At 43.2% G+C, this 17,772-nt stretch overlaps 1 protein-coding gene across 10 annotated transcripts in view; it reads right to left on the bottom strand.

Moving 5' to 3' along the window:
• STAMBPL1 (STAM binding protein-like 1) overlaps positions 1 to 17,772 on the bottom strand; it is a 53,089-nt gene that overhangs the window by 20,124 nt on the left and 15,193 nt on the right. For 9 of the 10 annotated variants that reach the window (XM_010838502.1, XM_010838498.1, XM_010838496.1 and 6 more), the window contains one exon: positions 2,224 to 2,306. Coding sequence is in view for 9 of the 10 variants with exons in the window: in XM_010838498.1 (XP_010836800.1) it covers positions 2,224 to 2,253 (30 nt within the window). In the remaining variant the exon portion in view is untranslated. Of the gene's footprint in view, positions 1 to 2,223; positions 2,307 to 3,816; positions 4,027 to 17,772 lie in introns of those variants that run through there. The other variant, XM_010838500.1, reaches the window with a different exon arrangement.

The following is a 17,772-nucleotide window of genomic DNA, read 5'->3' as shown; positions in this document are numbered from 1 at the left end:
AGTGATGGGACCAGATACCATGATCTTCGTTTTCTGAATGTTGAGCTTTAAGCCAACTTTTTCACTCTCCACTTTCACCTTCATCAAGAGGCTTTTTAGTTCCTCTTCACTTTCTGCCATAAGGGTGGTGTCATCTGCATATCTGAGGTTATTGATATTTCCTGGTTTAATGAGCTTTCAGGGCCTCTTCAAATCTTTACCAAGTGAATAAAACCCCACCAATAAGTCTTAAGAGAAGCCTTTTTCAGCATATGGACACACCACCTTCCTGCCGTCCCACTCCCCCTCAGCCCCCCCAACATAATTCTACTGTTAATTCATCCCTGACTAAGAAAATAATGATAATAATTACTGAAAAAGGATCTGTGATATTAATACATTTGTGTTTTATTAATAAAAACACATACACATTTGGAAAAACACAGAACATATAAATTCAGGATAATTATTCAATAAAAAGTCAGTACTTCTGAAAGGTGAAAAAGTCAACAATTTTTTTTTTTCCTGTTAAAGGCCCTATAGCACATCTCTTAGGCTCTGTGGGACAGAGTCTCTGCAGCAGCTTCTCAGCTCTGCTGGTGAGGAAACGGCATAAACCCCATGTAACCAAATAATCCTGACTGTGTTCCAAGAATGCTGTTATACGACCACAGATTAATGCTTCAGTGACATTAGAAAAAAAATCTAGGAAAATTAGGGCAGACTTCAGCCTCCTGCATGCACAAAAGTAACTTCTCCATTTTTTTACTATGCAGTCTATGCTGAGTTATGATTATTTGTTTACAAGTATTTTTGACTCCTTATAAGCTCCTTGAAGGAAAGGAATCATTTTATACTCATCTCTGTGCTCTGGAATATAGTATATTCCCTGTAACACAAATGATAACCAATAAATATATCAAATAAAGGAGGAAGACAGAAAGGGAACAATGTGATTATAATTAGACTATCTTTTTACCTGAAGAAAAAAATATTTATTTTCCATCTATGGGAATGGTGCTACTCTACTTGTTTAAAACTGATTTCAGAAATAAACTGGGAAAGAGCCTAAACTCTCCATCAATCTATAATTTTTCATTTGAATATGAACTGCTTGGATGTAAATAAAATTTTCCAGATGACAAAGCCTTAGTGTTCATTTTTTACATTGACATGTCCACTAAAATTTTAATTATTTGCACATAACGTTCTAGAAAAACACACGAGGAACTCCAGGAAAATGACTCCTTCTGCAGAGGTGGAAATGCGGCAGTCTTGACAATACAGTGTCAGAAAATGAAAAGTGTCTACAACTTTCTGCTCCTCAAACATACTCACAAAAGCAACTGAGCAACTTTGGAGGACTTTTTCCACAGAGAGAGAACACTACCCTGTTGCAGAGCAAGCACTGGGCCCTGTATTTGTGTTCTGGTGCTAAGCTTTGTGTGTAGAGGGTATTCAGTCTACTGCTGCCCCCAGGGCGACAAGGTTAGTGAGTGGGTTTGGGAGCGTCATCAGGAGAAGGTGGATGGTAATGACAACCTTTGTTTATCAAGCCCCAGTGATAGGCTCGTAACATTAAAACTGGTTTCCAAAAGTCGTAAGGCACAAAGTACAGAACTGGGCCATGGAGATTATATAATGTCGCTATATTCACATTCAGAGACTGATCTGGGACACACAAGAAACCCATGGGACTCCTAGGCCCCTGTTATTTCCTCTCTAGCACATTATTTCTCCTAAGATGTAGTTCAAGAAGGTGTGTACTATGTTGGCTGTAAGGAGAAAAGATGAAAAGGGTAAGTGTTTCAGGTATTTGCACATTTACACAAGGATCCTAAAGCCACATCTCAGTGTTAAACATACAATGTTTCCTTAGCTATTACCACACAAGGTAAACCTCTAATTTTTCATCTGTGACACACGGAGGCACAGAACAGTCGAAGTACCTGTTACAATGTCATCTCTGAAATTCTCTCTGGTGTCGTGTTAAAGAACTACACTCCTGGAACCAAACCAGAGAATTAAAATTTCATACTTTCATGGAAAAAAAAGAATTATTTTTAATTCTAGCAAAGATGGTTTTATTAGTCACTTCCTCAAAGGAGAGGACCACACAGATGGATGAAAACAGCAAGTGTTTAACTTCTTAAAGTAATCGTGACTCATTTCACATCTGGCATGTTTCTGTTCTTCTTTCTGGGTTTTCGAACCACGTGTAAAGTATCAGTTGGTGCCACCTACCAGGGAGTTCACAGTTAATGGCTGATCCATGTTGTCCTGTCTACAAGATGACGATGTTCACTGTTTCTTCTCAATCACTTCATCTGTTTCAAAGGCAAAAAAAGCAGAGCTAGGGTTATTTCTTGAGAACTCAGGTCTCATATCCCAAAACCCAGGGTTATTTCTGCCTGAGAAAAAATATGAACCAATTGCAATAAGTTATATAATCATAGACTACTGGAAATTTCTTTCTGAACATACAAACTGCAGGTGGTTATAAGGTTTCTTGAAGCAGACTTTGAAAAGAGGAGGTATGAAGAGATTTAATTATTGCCTAGTACCCAGTAAGAATCTGCTGGGTGTTATCTTTCTTAGAACACCATGCAAGGTTATAAAGTGGGTTTACTTGCTTCAGAAGGAGAAAGAAGGTCATTGTGACTGAGAGCATGGACTCTTAGACCTGGATCTAGTCTGGGCTTAATCTAAGTCTTCCTGGCTTATGGTGGGTGGAATTCTAAGATGGTGCTGTGATACGCCTTGGGATGCTCAGGTTTATATAATCACCTCCCCGTGAGTGTAGAGAAGACCTGTAACCAGCTTTTAACCTCAGCAAAACATGGCATAGGTGATGGGACATTACTCCCATGTTTACATCCTGTCATATGGCAAAGATGAACAGAGTTTTGCAGATATATTAAGGCCCCTAAACATTTGACGTTAAGTTTTTATCCAGAAGGGAGATTATCCAGAGTGGGAGACCTTTCAAAGAAAAAGATATTCTTCTGCTGACCTTGAAGACTCAGTCATCATGAGTTCCATAGCTACAGGGAGATGATGCTGCCAAGAATGACGTGCACTTAGAATACGACCTCAAGCCTCAGATCTGATCCTAACCTTGGTCAACACCTCCTTGCTGCCTTGTGAGACCTCGAGCAGTGGACCTAGTTATGCCTGGGCTGCCTAGGCTCCCGACCCCACGAAACTGTGAGATAATAAATGTATGTTGTCTTAACACATGAAGCTTGGGGTGATTTGTAATGCAGCAATAGAAAACAGAATATTTCATCAGGGTGACTGCAGGTAAATATATAGCTTTCTGTACATCTGAATAAAGGGAAAAAATAATAGTACCTGAGTCATGTCGATGTGGTAAGGATTAAATGACCTAGCATATAAAGTGCTTAGAACAGTTCCCAGCACACAGTCAATTTCATATCAATGTTTGCTCTTATTAGAATCTTGATTTTGCAGTCGAGAAAGCTGAGACTTCAAGATGTTAGGTGAATGTACCCAAGTTCAAATACTTACTCAATAAATGCTAGTCTCTTTCCCTTGTATGCTACTTTAGATCAAGCACTGCATTATCACTTCCCACTTCTAAATTTATTTTGGCTTTTAAACTCCACTAATCAATTATGTGATGTTGGACACATAACCTCTCCTCAGTTCCTCATTCATGAAATAAGGGAGCTAAGCGTCTTTCAAGTTATAACCTTCTGTGATACTAGAAACTTCAGAGGTACATTATTCAATCCTTTTGTGCTATTTTCTGGCCCGAATCCATGAATGAAAAGCTTTCCAAGGAAAGTCACTCAGTATGTTCCGATCTCTCACCTTCATCCTCTCCAGCGATCCCTGCAGTAAACATCAAGCTGTGGACCAGCAGGCTGCAGAAATGCCCAAGAAAGAAATGACCTGCAGGAAGCCCCAGTCATCGTATAGTTTTAAAATCCAAATCAATCCTGGGACCACTGAATATAGGCAATCCCATTGGGGGAATTATAATGGCACCCCACTCCAGTACTATTGCCTGGAAAATGCCATGGACGGAGGAGCCTGGTAGGCTGCAGTCCATGAAGTCGCTAAGAGTCAGACACGACTGAGCGACTTCCCTTTCACTTTTCACTTTCATGCATTGGAGAAGGAAATGGCAACCCACTCCAGTGTTATTGCCTGGAGAATCCCAGGGACAGGGGAGCCTGGTGGGCTGCCGTCTATGGGGTCGCACAACGGACACGACTGAAGTGACTTAGCAGCAGCAGGGAGAATAAGCCAGGAACAAGAGTTGAAGAGACAGAACAAAGAGGCTTAGGGAGAATTTGAGGCTGGCTGGAGAGAGAAGAGGACAGGAGATACTAGTCACTCATTGATTAGAGTCTCCTAAAAACAGAAAGTGAATTCTTTGAGGGCTTACTCAGATCTTTAAACATAGCACAAATAATTTAAAAAGTTGGAAACATTAGGAGAGCAGTTCTAAAATCATATAAACCTGAGATGTTTAAAATGCAGGTTGCTGGGACTTCCCTGGTGGTCCCGTGGTTAAGACTCTGTGCTCCAATGTAGTGGGGATGGGGGTGGGTTTGATCCTTAGTCAGGGAACTGAGATCCCACATGCCAGGTGGCATGGGCAAACAAAGAAAGTGTTAGTCGCTCAGTTGTCTCCGACTCTCTGTGACCCCATGGCTGTAGCCCACCAGGCTCCTCCATCCATGGGATTTTCCAGGCAAGAATACTGAAGTGGGTTGCCATTTCCTTCTCCAGGGGATCTTCCCAACTCAGGGATCAAACCTGGGTCTCCTGCACTGCAGGCAGACTCTTCACCATCTGATCCACTAGGGAAGCATCTTTGGCATGGCCAAAGAAGAAAAAATAAAATAAATGAAATTCAGGTTCCTGGAACTCAAAAAGATTCTGGATCCATTAGTTTCAAGTCCACCGACAGGCACGGATTGTTAGGATGTGGTCCAGGTAATTCTGCTTCGTGAGACTTCCAAGCTATGCTTTGAAAGACACTGCATCTCAGAATGGATCAAGCAGGATTCTCAGTTTCAAGCAAAGAACCCACAGAATGATAATGGAAGGATCACAAGTTTCCAAGAGGGCCGGAGAAACTGGGCTTGGAGGCTACGTATCTGGGAACATCACCCCAAGTCACACAGCAGCTGTGGCCTGCTGCTTGTCGCTGACGGGTAGGGCAGCCAGCAGCTTCCACTGCCAACAGCAGCTGCTGTCCTGGAAACCACCTGGGGAGCTGCCACACACATTCTCATGTCACTGGTTTCTATTTCAAAATATGAGATGGAAGTGCGTCTGACCGGCAGAACCTCGGTCACATGCCTGCAGCCAGGCTGCAAAGGTGGTTGAAAGTGCAAATATCTTTACTCTTCCATAGGAGGCAAAGTAGGACCTGCCAAGTGAGAAAAGGTAGATGCAGGGCTGGGTGGCCAAAAGCAATGATAAGCGTGCACAGAAATCAAAGCTTTCCATAATGAGCTTCTAGATGTATAAACTGTTTAATTCAATATATCTTAAACACCAGAATTTATTGAGTTGCTATAGATGAAAACCAATAGTTAAACCTCTCTTTAACTCTACTCCACAGAAACAAATCTTTTCAGGGTTCTTAGTAATTTTTAAGAGTGCAAAAGGGTCCCAAGAACAACAACAAAAAAAATTGAAAACCAGCTGCTCTAGACCTTTTATGCAAATAAAGAAACAAACAAAAACTAAAAACAAACCTCACCAAGCTACTTTGATAAGCTACTTTGATTTAACCAGAAATACAGAGGCCTATAAGAAACTAAAAGATGAAAAACTTATTGTCAAGGATCGCCTTCCAGGGCTTCCTTGGTGGCTCAGTGGTAGAGAATCTGCCTGCCAATGTTGAAGACAGGTTTGATCCCTGGTCCTGGAAGAGTCCGCCTACAGTGAAGCGACTGAGCCCCTGCACCACAACTATTGAGCTTGTGCTCTAGAGTCTGGGAGCTGCGATGACTGAGCCCATGGGCTGCAACCACTGAAGCCCTAGCACCCTAAAGCCCGTGCTCTGCAACAAGAGAAGCCACTGCAATGAGAAGCCTGCTCATGAGAACTGGAGAGTAGCCCCTGCTTGCCGCAACTAGAGAAAACCCCGTGCAGCAACAAAGACCCAGCACAGCCAAAAACAAATAAATAAATAGAATTTTTTTTAAAAGGATCACCTTCCATTTGTACCACTGAAGTCTTACTAAAATAATTAGAAAATTGAGGATATAATAAGAGATACCTTACCTCAGAGAACCCAATACCCACAGGAGCAAATGTGACGGATGGCTATATAATCAGCAATACCCATTCTCTTTTTCTACTATAAAAATGTAACTTTTTTATAGCCACCGGGGTAAAAACCTACACTTCTTGGCTTTCTTGGAATCAGATGTGGCCATGTTACCAAGTTCTGGCCAACGGGGTGTGAACACAAGTACTGTGATCAAAGTCTGGATCCTGCCTTTAAAGAAAGGGTCATGGCCTTCACCCATCCTACCCTTCCCTTCCCACCGGCTGGAATGCTAACCTGCAGCTGAGCCATCTTTGGCTTATGAGAATGAGCCTTAGCGAATCGAGAAAAGGAGCACTCTAGTTTGCTTACACTCAGACCATTATGACAAAGGTAAGTTTCTGTCTTACCTAATACTTTGTTTAGATCTGTATACTGACAAATGCGGTAAGTTTAACCTAAGAGGGTAGTTCAGTGTAACCCAAGGGAGACGACTGCCATGACTGCTAAGAATATACCTTCTCCATCACCCTTCCGCAACCCTGGTGGCAGCACTCTGCCTGTCCTGCCTCCACACCTTTGCTCCAGGTACCAGAAGCCACAAAAAACCACTCCTTCCCTCTTTCATCCCCACAGCACACCTAAATCCTGTCCATCCTCTAAGATCCACTTATCATCTACAAGTTTCAGACTGCTTCTGAGTTGATACCATGTTATCCTTCAAACTAGCAGATATTATAAGCAAAGCCCAAAGGCAACATATGGTGGTGATAAATATTTAATTTTGTTGTCACAGTAAGTTTAGAAATTCTAATTTAGTTATCAACATTTAAAAACTGAGAGATTTCATATAAAAATTCAGATTAAAGCTTCTCTTAAAAAAAAAATCAGAGAATCTGGCTCCACTGAGCCTGATACTTGGAACACTTGTTATTATTTGTCTTCTATCCTAAGTTTCTAACAGTGCTTCCTACATAATAAGGTCTATATATACACTCACATAAATACACACACACACACGCACACACACACACGCATGCATGCTCAGTTGCTTCAGTCATGTCCAACTCTTTGGGACCCCATGAACTATAGCCTGCCAGGCTCCTCTGTCCATTGGATTTTCCAGGCAAGATTACTGGAATGGGTTGTCAAGCCCTCCTACAGGGAAATCTTCCCCACCCAGATATTGAATCTGCATCTCCTGCATTGCAGGTGGGTTCTTTATCCACTAAGCCACCTGGGAAGCGCCCCCGCCCACCCTCCACATACAATTTGTTGAACAAATGAAAATGTAATTCCCTTAAAGTATACAGTACACTTCCCATCACATTCCCTGGAAAATAACAAAAGCTTACTAAATATTTGGCTGTAGATCTGTGTTAAAATGTATCTTCCAAAGGTGCTAACCAGCCTTTAAGAACTTACAGGTGGCTCATTTAATTGTCTTAATAGTCAATTTATTAATTCAATCCTATATTTATTCAACAAACATGGACTGAACACCTAGAACGTGCCAGGCATTATTCTAGGTATGTGAAGGCCATCAGTGAACAAAACTGGCAAAGACTTCTGCTCTTGTGGAGCAAACATACAGAGAATAAACCTGTTCAATAAATAAACTGTATAGAAGCTGGAAGGTAATACGTATTATTGAGAAAAAAGTAAGAAAATCAGGAATGCTGCAGAGGGCATCTGTCAGGCAGCAGGTAATAAATGGCATTTTCAAGATAGGTATCACTTTCAAGGGTTTCCCAGGTGGCTCAGTGGTAGAGAACCCACCTACCAATGCAGGAGATTCAGGAGACATGGGTTTGATCCATGAGTTGGGAAGATCCCCTGGAGAAGGAAGTGACAACCCACTCCTGTATGCTTGCCTGGAGAATTCCATGGACAGAGGAGGCTGGTGGGCTACAGTCCATGGGGTTACAAAGAGTTGGACACGACTGAGCAGGCACGCGCACACACACACACACACACCCCACTTTGAAGCCAAAAAGATGCAGGGGCTTGAAGGAGATGAGGATTAGGAAAGAGCCAGTGCAGATGCCCTAAAGTGGCAATGCGTCTTTTTGTGTGTTTGACAAAAAGCAAGAGGAGCGGGGTGAACGGAGAGGAGAGTGGTGGGACATGAAACAATAGAGGTAAGGAAAGTAAGAGGTCACCACAAGGTCACCAAACAGACTTTCACTTTTACTCAGAGTTAAATGGGGAACTATTTAGGGCTATGGGCAAATGAGGGACATCCATGGCGGTATAATTTAAAAAGTGACTGTGGGTGTGCTATTGAAAACGGACTGTGCGCAGCAAGGGAGGGAAGACGTGGTGGCGCCTTGCTGACTGCAGTGGATCAAGCCAATATGATGTCTAGTACTTCCTCCATTTCCAGCAGAAGGAAAGACAACTTAAGTGCCGTAATAAGAAGCAAATGGTCCTTGAAGGAAGGAAGTAATCCATGTAACATCAGTGACAGGAGAGTTGGCATGATGCTGGAAATGCTGTCTTCTCCAGATTCTCACACTTCAGCACTTATCATGGGAGGGCAGACTGAAGGTGACCTCGAGTGCCAGAGATAAGATAAACCTTGCATTTGAAGGATCAGAAATACACAGGAACAGGACACCCCAGAGGATGCCAAAGGCACAGGGAAAGGACTCGACATCATACCCAAATAAAATATAAAGTCCCTTTTTAAAGTGGAGGCTCTGGGACTTCCTGGCGGTCCAGTGCACTCCCAATGCAGGGGGTCTGGGTTAGATCCCTGGGTGAGGAACTAGGATGGTTCTGTAACTAAGACTCAGCACAGCCTACATACTTTTTTTTTTTTTTTTTTAAGTGGAGCCTCCAGGAACACATAGTGCAAAGACAGCCTTTGGCTTCAGCTTGGGTGTGAGTCCCAACTTCAGTATCTACTTGCTAGTCATCCTCATTGGACCCTCCCAGGCTCACTTCTCTCATTCACAACTGGGCTCCTCACCACTCCGTCAATTCAGAGTGGTCTGTGCCATGCTGTACTTAGTCGCTCAGCTGTGTCTGACCCTTTGTGACCCCATGGACTGTAGCCACCAGGCTCCTCTGTCCATGGGGATTCTCCAGGCAAGAATACTGGAGTGGGTTGCCATTCCCTCCTCTATACCCTTCTTGACCCAGGGATCGAACCAGGTCTCCCACATTGCAGGCAGATTCTTTACCATCTGAGCCACCGCGGAAGCCCAAGAATACTGGCTTGGGTAGCCTATCCCTTCTCCAGGGGATCTTCCTGACCCAGGAATCGAACCAGAGTCTCCTACACTGCAGGTGGACTCTCTACCAGCTGAGCTACTAGGGAAACCCTCAGAGTGGTCTACAACTAATCAAAAACATCCATCAGGAATGCCTGATTTAGTCCCAACCTGCTCCCTACTCTCTGCTCCCAGAAGAGCCCATATTCCCGAAGCTTGCTGCTGCTGCTGCTAAGTCGCTTCAGTCGTGTCCGACTCTATGCGACCCCATAGACGGCAGCCCACCAAGCTCCCCCGTCCCTGGGATTCTCCAGGTGAGAACACTGGAGTGGGTTGCCATTTCCTTCTCCAATGCATGAAAGTGAAAAGTGAAAGTCAAGTCGCTCAGTTGTATCCGACTCTAGCGACCCCATGGACTGCAGCCTACCAGGCTCCTCCGTCCATGGGATTTTCTAGGCAAAAGTACTGGAGTGGGGTGCCACTGCCTTCTCCGTCCTGAAGCTTGATAACATCTAAACTACAGCCTTGTGATACATTTAGCCTGTAAGATACCTCTTGAAAGTTCTTTTTGTTTTAGAGCTCCTGTTTTCTTGCCTTTATCTCTGGACTGTAGGTTCTAAAGACACAACATATTTCCTCTTTGAATGGACCTTTTAAAGTGTAAAGAGTCCTCTCTCTGTTCATCCTCACATACAACACTGTGGGGGAATCAGGCACAGAAGGGGTATCGGGACCATATATTTACAATGAGCACACGGAGACCAACCCTGGCATCCATGGAACAGCTAACAAGTAGCTCCAAGAACCATCTGAGCAATTCCTGACTGTGCCCAGAGGAGGTGGGGCAAAAATCAAATCTCAGCCAAGAGTGGCCTGGGAAGGGGCACAACCCTCTCCAAACTGATATAGCTTTGACTTTTACTCTCTCTATGCCCTCAAGGTATTTATTACACCCAACACCAGGATCCTTCTGGGTTCAGGGTCCCATCTGGATGGCTGTGTCTCAACTGCCCCCAAGGAAATGTGGAAGCAGCTCTACGATCTTGCCCTTTATAGCCAGGAGCAAGTAATGCCAAGAATAAGAGGAAAATGTCCGACTGGTTAACACAGTGTTTCTTTTGAGCCTTAATTTTTAATTCCCTTAATTTTCCTTCTTTTTCTTACTGTGTGTGTGTGTGTGTGTGTGTGTGTGTGTGTGTGTGTAAGCTCAGAATCCTAACTTCCTTGCACACACAGAACCAGATTTTCCAGAATACAAAGTATAGAATACAGACCAACCAGGCAGTGAACAGTCTCCTTAGCGACGGGGCACACACGACAGCAGAGAGACCTTGGCACAAACATGTCATTGGCTCCCTGGCACTCCTTTCAGACTGACTGCTGTACAGAACTGGATAAGCAGGTGTAGGCTGCTGGCAGGTGAGAGAGGCCAGAACACCTCACGCATGTCCTGGACTCTCATTTCTAATTGGTCAATCCAGCAGTCTTTCTTCTCCCCACTGGGTTATAGTTCATGTTTTCCAGGAAGAAAAGGGTGAAGTTTACAGCTGGAGATAAAGGAAATGATCATAACCCAGGCCGTGGGCTGCAGTGACCTAATCTGATTTAGATAAAAGGAAGCAAAGGGTCACTCCCATGCCTTTAATGACAGATGCAGAAAGATGGAGCTCCTGAGTCACACATTTATAGATTGGGACCTGCTTCAGGAAAAAAGAAAAAATGACCTAAGCCCATTCTTGCTATTTGGAAGGATTCAGACATTAAAACCCAAGATTATTTTTTTATACTTGAAAGTTATTTCTATGTAATATTTGTAGATCAGAAATATGCCATGACCCAGAGGATATCTTATTTGTATTAAAATATTGGTAAGATAAATGTGAAATTTGATCCAAATATGAGAACTAGCTTTTGTTGATTTTTTTATATGCTTGTTAAGTACTACATGCGAGTACTCATTGGGGATCAGGTGTTTGTCTTCTATCCCTAGGAGGATGTTGTGTTAGTCACTCAGCCATGTCTGACTCTTTGCAACCCTGTGGACTGCAGCCTGCCAGGCTCCTCTGTCCAAGGAATTCTCCAGACAAGAATACTGGAGTGGATAGCCGTCCCCCAACCCAGAGATCAAACCCAGGTCTCCTGCATTTCAGGCGGACTCTACCATGTGAGCCACCAGGGAAGCCCATCCTCAGAAGGATATCCAAAGGGAAACACACCTCGGCAGTGTAGTTTAGATCAATCGGCAGGAATGCAGTCGCTTCAGGAAAGATTATTAAATAAATCACCACACCCAACGTATGTTTTAAATTACTGTGAGGTAAATCTAGGCCACTCTGAGTGCAATCAAGTCGCACTTTGGGCCATAAAAGAATTATTTCTCATAGTGCAGTACAGTTTTTGTTCTGACACCAGGAAGAAGTCGTTGCATAGTCTTAACCCAACAGTTCAGGCTTTGGGGGCATATACCTGTAGGAGATTCAAGCATCTACCACTTGTGAGACAGGAGTGCTATGGTGTCTTATTTAACTTTTTTGTGTACTTTATCTTCATCTATTAAATGGAGAGAAATAACAGCTTTCCAGAAGAACTGGAATGGAAATTTATTTAAAGAAACACACAAACAAAATTCTATTATAGTTCCTGGCTTGCAGTAGGAAGATAAAAAAAAATCAGCCCCTTTTCACAACAAATGGTTAGGAAAGTAAAGTGACACAGACTTTTATTATAGATATCAGAAATGACTAATATCTAACTACTTGCTTCATTGCAGTTAGCTTTTTGCCAGACACTGTCAGTTGTCTATCCAACAGCCGCCCACTCCTCCAACCCCCACCATTCTTCCTGCCAGCAGGGTCCAATCTCACTAAAGATACTCACTTTTCCAGACTCTGTGGCACTCAGGACTTGACTAGTTGACAGTTGACCAAATCTTGGACAAAGAGACAAGAAGGAAGCAATTTGTTGGGAGGACTCTGAGAGACTTTCATCTCAATACAAACAGACTGCAGAACATGTGCCTTTTCATCAGCTGGACATGTGTCTTCATGTAAAACTTGAAATGCAGCAGTCCTCTTGCAACCCAGATGGGTCAAGCCTAAGAGGCAGCTGGTGTGCGGAGGATGGCAGAGGTGGAGGGTGGAGGGAGCCTGGCTCCTTGCAGATACTGCTGAGCTGCTGAAGTTATCTTGAAACCACTCTCCTCTGAACTGTTATTGTGTAAGACACAAGTACCATTGTCTAAGGCACTCTTAGGATTCCATAATCTGCCACCTAATTGATACAGGGTTACTCTGGCAATATAGGGAAGTACTGGTATTTACCTATGTGAATCCAGGGGTCAAAGTGGTGATTCTGAATATCAGTAAGACAAAGAAGGAGGAGAATTTTGTGAGATTGAACTGTCGAAGTAAATATTTCTAAGATAGTATTATATTTTTCTTTGATTAAAATATAAATAGTGGTAAAGAATTCACCTGCCAACGCAGGAGACCCAAGAGATCCCTGGGTTGGGAGGATCTCCTGGAGTAGGAAATGGCAACCAGTTCCAGTATTCTTGCCTGAAAAATTCCATGGACAGAGGAGTCTGCGGACTATAGTCCATAGGATTGCAAAGAGGTGGACATGACTGAGCAACTAAACACACACACACAATTCATTATACACTCTTTCTTGGTGACTCAGTCTTATTTCAATGTACCTGCTAATAGCAATGTTTCCCTCTATTTCTAACTTGCTTTCATCTAGAAAATCACTTAGAAAAATTACTTCACCAAACCGCTCTGACTTCAGTCTTTCTCTCCTGTTAGTCTAGCTCAATCACTATAATTTAAGCTTATTCGTAAAATCAAAGCTGAACTGGACACAGGTCTGAAGGGATCTCCTGTATAGTCTCCTGTAAGTAAGCTATATGCTGATTACGATGACTGCTACATGATTTATAATTTGGTTGCTCAAAAATCATCTTTCTTACCTTTTTCCCCCCCTCCACTTCCTTCTAGATAAGAGCAAGCTGAGTTCTGTGAAGGTGAGGTAAGACTATGTATATCACCTTTAATTCAGCAAAAGCTATCACAATAATAATACATAGGGCTTCTCTGGTGACTCAGATGGTAAAGAATCTATCTACAATGCAGGAGACCTAGGTTTGATCCCTGGGTGGGGAAGATCTGCTGGAGAAGGAAATGGCAACCCACTTCAGTACTCTTGCCTAGGAAATCTCATGGACAGGGGAGCCTGGCAGACTACAGTCCATGGGTTCGCAAAGAGTCAGACACGACTGAGCGACTAACACACACACAACTAACCGAAAGCTTTCCTTCTCTGGTTAACTGAAATCATGTACTAACCCCCGTGAGCTCAGTCCTCACAATAGCTTTATCAAACAGGAGGCAGTTGAGTCTAGACATTTGATATCCAACCTCCAGGGTCAACCACAGGAGTTCAAATTCCAATTCCAATCACTAACTGCGGGGTCACAGCTACCCAAATGTCAAAGTGGGGCTGATAATAGTAAGGAAGGAAAGAGCTGTTGAGAAGGTAAAGTGAGAAAATGCTTGTGAAACCAACGTGGCAGGAGGCTTGGTGGCAGGAAGCACTCAACAACTGATAATGATCATCATCTCCATCTTAAAGGGTAGAAAACTAGAGCCTAGAATAGGTAAGCAAGTGAACTAAGTGGTGAAGTGAAAGTGAAGTCGCTCAGTCGTGTCCGACTCTCTGCGACCCCATGGACTGTAGCCTACCAGGCTCCTCTGTCCATGGGATTTTCCAGGCAATAGTACTGGAGTGGATTGCCATTTCCTTCTCCAGGGGATCTTCCCAACCCAGGGATCGAATCCAGGTATCCTGCATTGTAGACAGACGCTTTACCATCTGAGCCACCAGGGAAGTACAACTAAGTGGTGAAGCAAAGACTTAAAACTAGGTGTGTAAGATCCCAGAGTTCCTACCATTAGTCACACAGTGATACTGGCAATTCACATTTAATAGTTAATGATGAAATCATGGGAAGGTCAAATTCTTGGCCTTCGGATAAGAGCAGTAGCCTTTATTGCAGAAACGAGACTTCAGTTTGGCATTACTAGCATCTGATTCATAGTCTTTTTGCTGCCAGAAGGTAAAAGGGCATCCGTTCCCTCCACTTGTTTCTTAGGCAGGATGATTCGATGTCTGTGGACTGAACACCTGGAATACGTAGTTAAGAAATTCAATGTAGGGCTTCCCTGGTGGCTCAGCAGTAAAGAACTGGCCTGCCAATGTAGAAGACACAGGTTTGATCCCTGGTCTGGGAAGATCCTATGTGCCGTGGGGAAACTGAGCCCGCGTGCCACAAACTACAGCCTGTGCTCTAGAGCCCAGGAGCTGCAACTGCTGAAGTCTGCACACCGTAGAGCCTGTGCTCCGCAGCAAGAGAAGCCTGCGCACCAAAATGAAAGAGTGGCCCCCACGGGCTGCAACTAGAGAAGAGCCTTCAAAGCAATGAAGACCCAGCACAGCCAAAAATAAGTAAATAAATAAAAATAAACATTAAAAGAAAAGAAATTCAATGCATAATTATCTAACCAAGAGAGTTCAATTTAAAATATTTGCTGGTTTTTAATATAAATTCTAAGTTGTGGTATTCAAATTACTTGGCCATAAGAAAGAATGAAATAACTGCCTCTGTAGCAACATGGATGAACCTAGAGATTATCCTACTGAGTGAAAAAGCCGTATTATATGATATCAGTTATACGTGGAATCTAAACAGTAATACAAATGAACTTATTTACAAAACAGAACAGACTCAGAGATAGAACACAAACTTCCCAAAGGGGAAATGGAGGTAGGGATAAATTAGGAGCAGGGAATTAACAGATATACAATACTATATATAAAATAGATAAATAACAAGTACATCAATGTCACATAACTTATAACGGATGAGAATTAGAAAAAAATACATATGTATAAATGAATTGGTTTTCTGTACATCTGAAACTAAGATGATATTGTAAATCAACTATACTTCAATACAAAAATAAAATAAATTGTGATACTCAAAAGGCATTTCATATGCTCATAAATGTACTAATTCATGATTCTGTTGTATTCTTAGATGAGATGATTCAATTAATATTTTCATAAAACAATAAAAACTTCATAAAACATTTGGAAAATGAATTTGAAGTGCTGGGAAGAAATGCAGCTAATTTGTCACCATAAATTCACAAGAGCCTAATTGTGTTATCTTGCTGTTAAAATACTAAAATTTCCTAGAAATTATGCATTCTAAAGATAAGCTGCCCATAAACCACCAAACTCTAATATCCACTTGAACATACTTCCCTTTTATTGTAATTTGCTTTTAAGAAAATACCATCCAGAAGTTATCTAATTCAATAAAGCATAATGAATCAGAAATAAAATTTCTAAATATCATTTTCTTTGCCTGCCAGATGCCTGAAGCCCAGAGATGAGGTCAGTCCTTGGGCATTATTAATCAATTTTATTTAATTTTCATGTATTTTCTAAGGGCAGTACATGAACGAGATGAATTTAATCCAGCACTATTTTCAAAAGCAAAACCTCTACTAGAATACCTCTCATCCACCGCTTCTCCAGGGTTCCTCAACCACAGGAAATATTCTAACTGTTCAACATATTTCAGTAGACAGCTGCAGTCACATTTCTGGTTTTGAACTAGACAATCTCTTCAATGCAGTGGACAAAATCCAAACAGGCTGTGTCCCTCCAAAAGTTTCCCTGGCAGATTACTTTTAAATGCTCAAAAAATTCCCTATACTGCCAATTGTGTGCTTAGTCGTTCAGTCGTGTCCAACCCTTTGTGACCCTATGGACTAAAGCCCATCAAGGTCCTCTGTCCATGGGACGTTTCAGGCAAGAACACTGGAGTGAGATGCCATTTCCTCCTCCAGGGAATCATCTCCTATGTCTCCTGCATTGCAGGTGGATCCTTTACCGGCTGAGCCACCAGGGAAGCCCCTGCTGCTGCTGCTGCTAAGTCGCTTCAGTCGTGTCCGACTCTGTGCGACCCCAGAGACGGCAGCCCACCAGGCTCCACCATCCCTGGGATTCTCCAGGCAAGAACACGGGAGTGGGCTGCCATTTCCTTCTCCAATGCATGAAAGTGGAAAGTGAAGTCGCTTCAGTCATGTCCGACTCTGTGCGACCCCAGAGATGGCAGCCCACCAGGCTCCTCTGTCCATGGGATTTCCCAGGCAAGAGTACTGGAGTGGGGTGCCATTGCCTTCTCCAATGCATGAAAGTGGAAACTGAAAGTGAAGTCGCTCAGTCATGTCCGACTCTGTGCGACCCCACGGACTGCAGCCCACCAGGCTCCTCCGTCCCTGGGATTTCCCAGGCAAGAACACTGGAGTGGGGTGCCATTGCCTTCTCCCAGGGGAGCCCCTATGTATTGCCAAAATCATTAGCAAGTGGCAGTCCAGCCCACTGTTTCTCTTTGCACACCCCACTCACTTCCTATTTTCCTTCCCTGCAGCTGACATCCCTCCACTCTGATGTAGTTTCCTCTGAGTGTGGTTCCTGGGCCACCTGCAGCATAATTACTCAGTAGAGGAGGAGGGTGGTTGTTAACAAGAAACAGATTTCTATGCCTCACCGAGTCAGAATTTCTGGGAAGGGTGCCCCACAGATCTCTATTTTTATCAAGCGCCCCAGAAGATCTTTATGTTCATTGAAACCTAAGGCTCAGTGCATTAGGAAAAAGTTCTCTAAGACAGTTACCAATAACCTCCAAATGCCTGGCCTTGATCAGCTGAACAGTACCTACTCTAGAACAAACTCCTGCCTCATTTTAAATGAAGTAGAGGTAGTTCCTTTCTCCTCCCACTTCCCTCACCTTTGCTGTTCAGTCACTCAGTCGTGTCTGACTCTTTGCGACCTCATAGACTGCAGAACGCCAGGTTTCCTGTCCTTCACCATCTCCGGAGCTTGCTCAAACTCATGTCCATTGAGTCGGTGATGCCGTCCCACCGGCTCATCCTCTATCGCCCCCTTCTCCCCTTGCCTTCAATCTGTCCCAGCATCAGGGTCTTTTCTAATGAGTCAGCTCTTCCCATCAGGTGGCCAAAGTACTGGAGCTTCAGCTTCAGCATCAGTCCTTCCAATGAATACTCAGGACTGATTTCCTTTAGGACGGACTGGTTTAACCTCCTTGCAGGCCAAGGGACTCTCAAGAGTCTTCTCCAGCACCACAGTTTCAAAGCATCAATTCTTTAGCACTCAGCCTTTTTTTACTGTCCAGCTCTCACATCTGTACATGACTACTGGAAAAACAATAGCTTTGACTATATG

The sequence above is a fragment of the Bison bison genome, unplaced genomic scaffold (genome assembly GCF_000754665.1).
Source record: "Bison bison bison isolate TAMUID 2011002044 unplaced genomic scaffold, Bison_UMD1.0 scf7180017864097, whole genome shotgun sequence".
NCBI classification, from domain to species: Eukaryota; Metazoa; Chordata; class Mammalia; order Artiodactyla; family Bovidae; genus Bison; species Bison bison.
The sequence above is the reverse complement of the archived record's forward strand: the minus strand, read 5'-3'. Positions and strand labels throughout refer to the sequence as shown.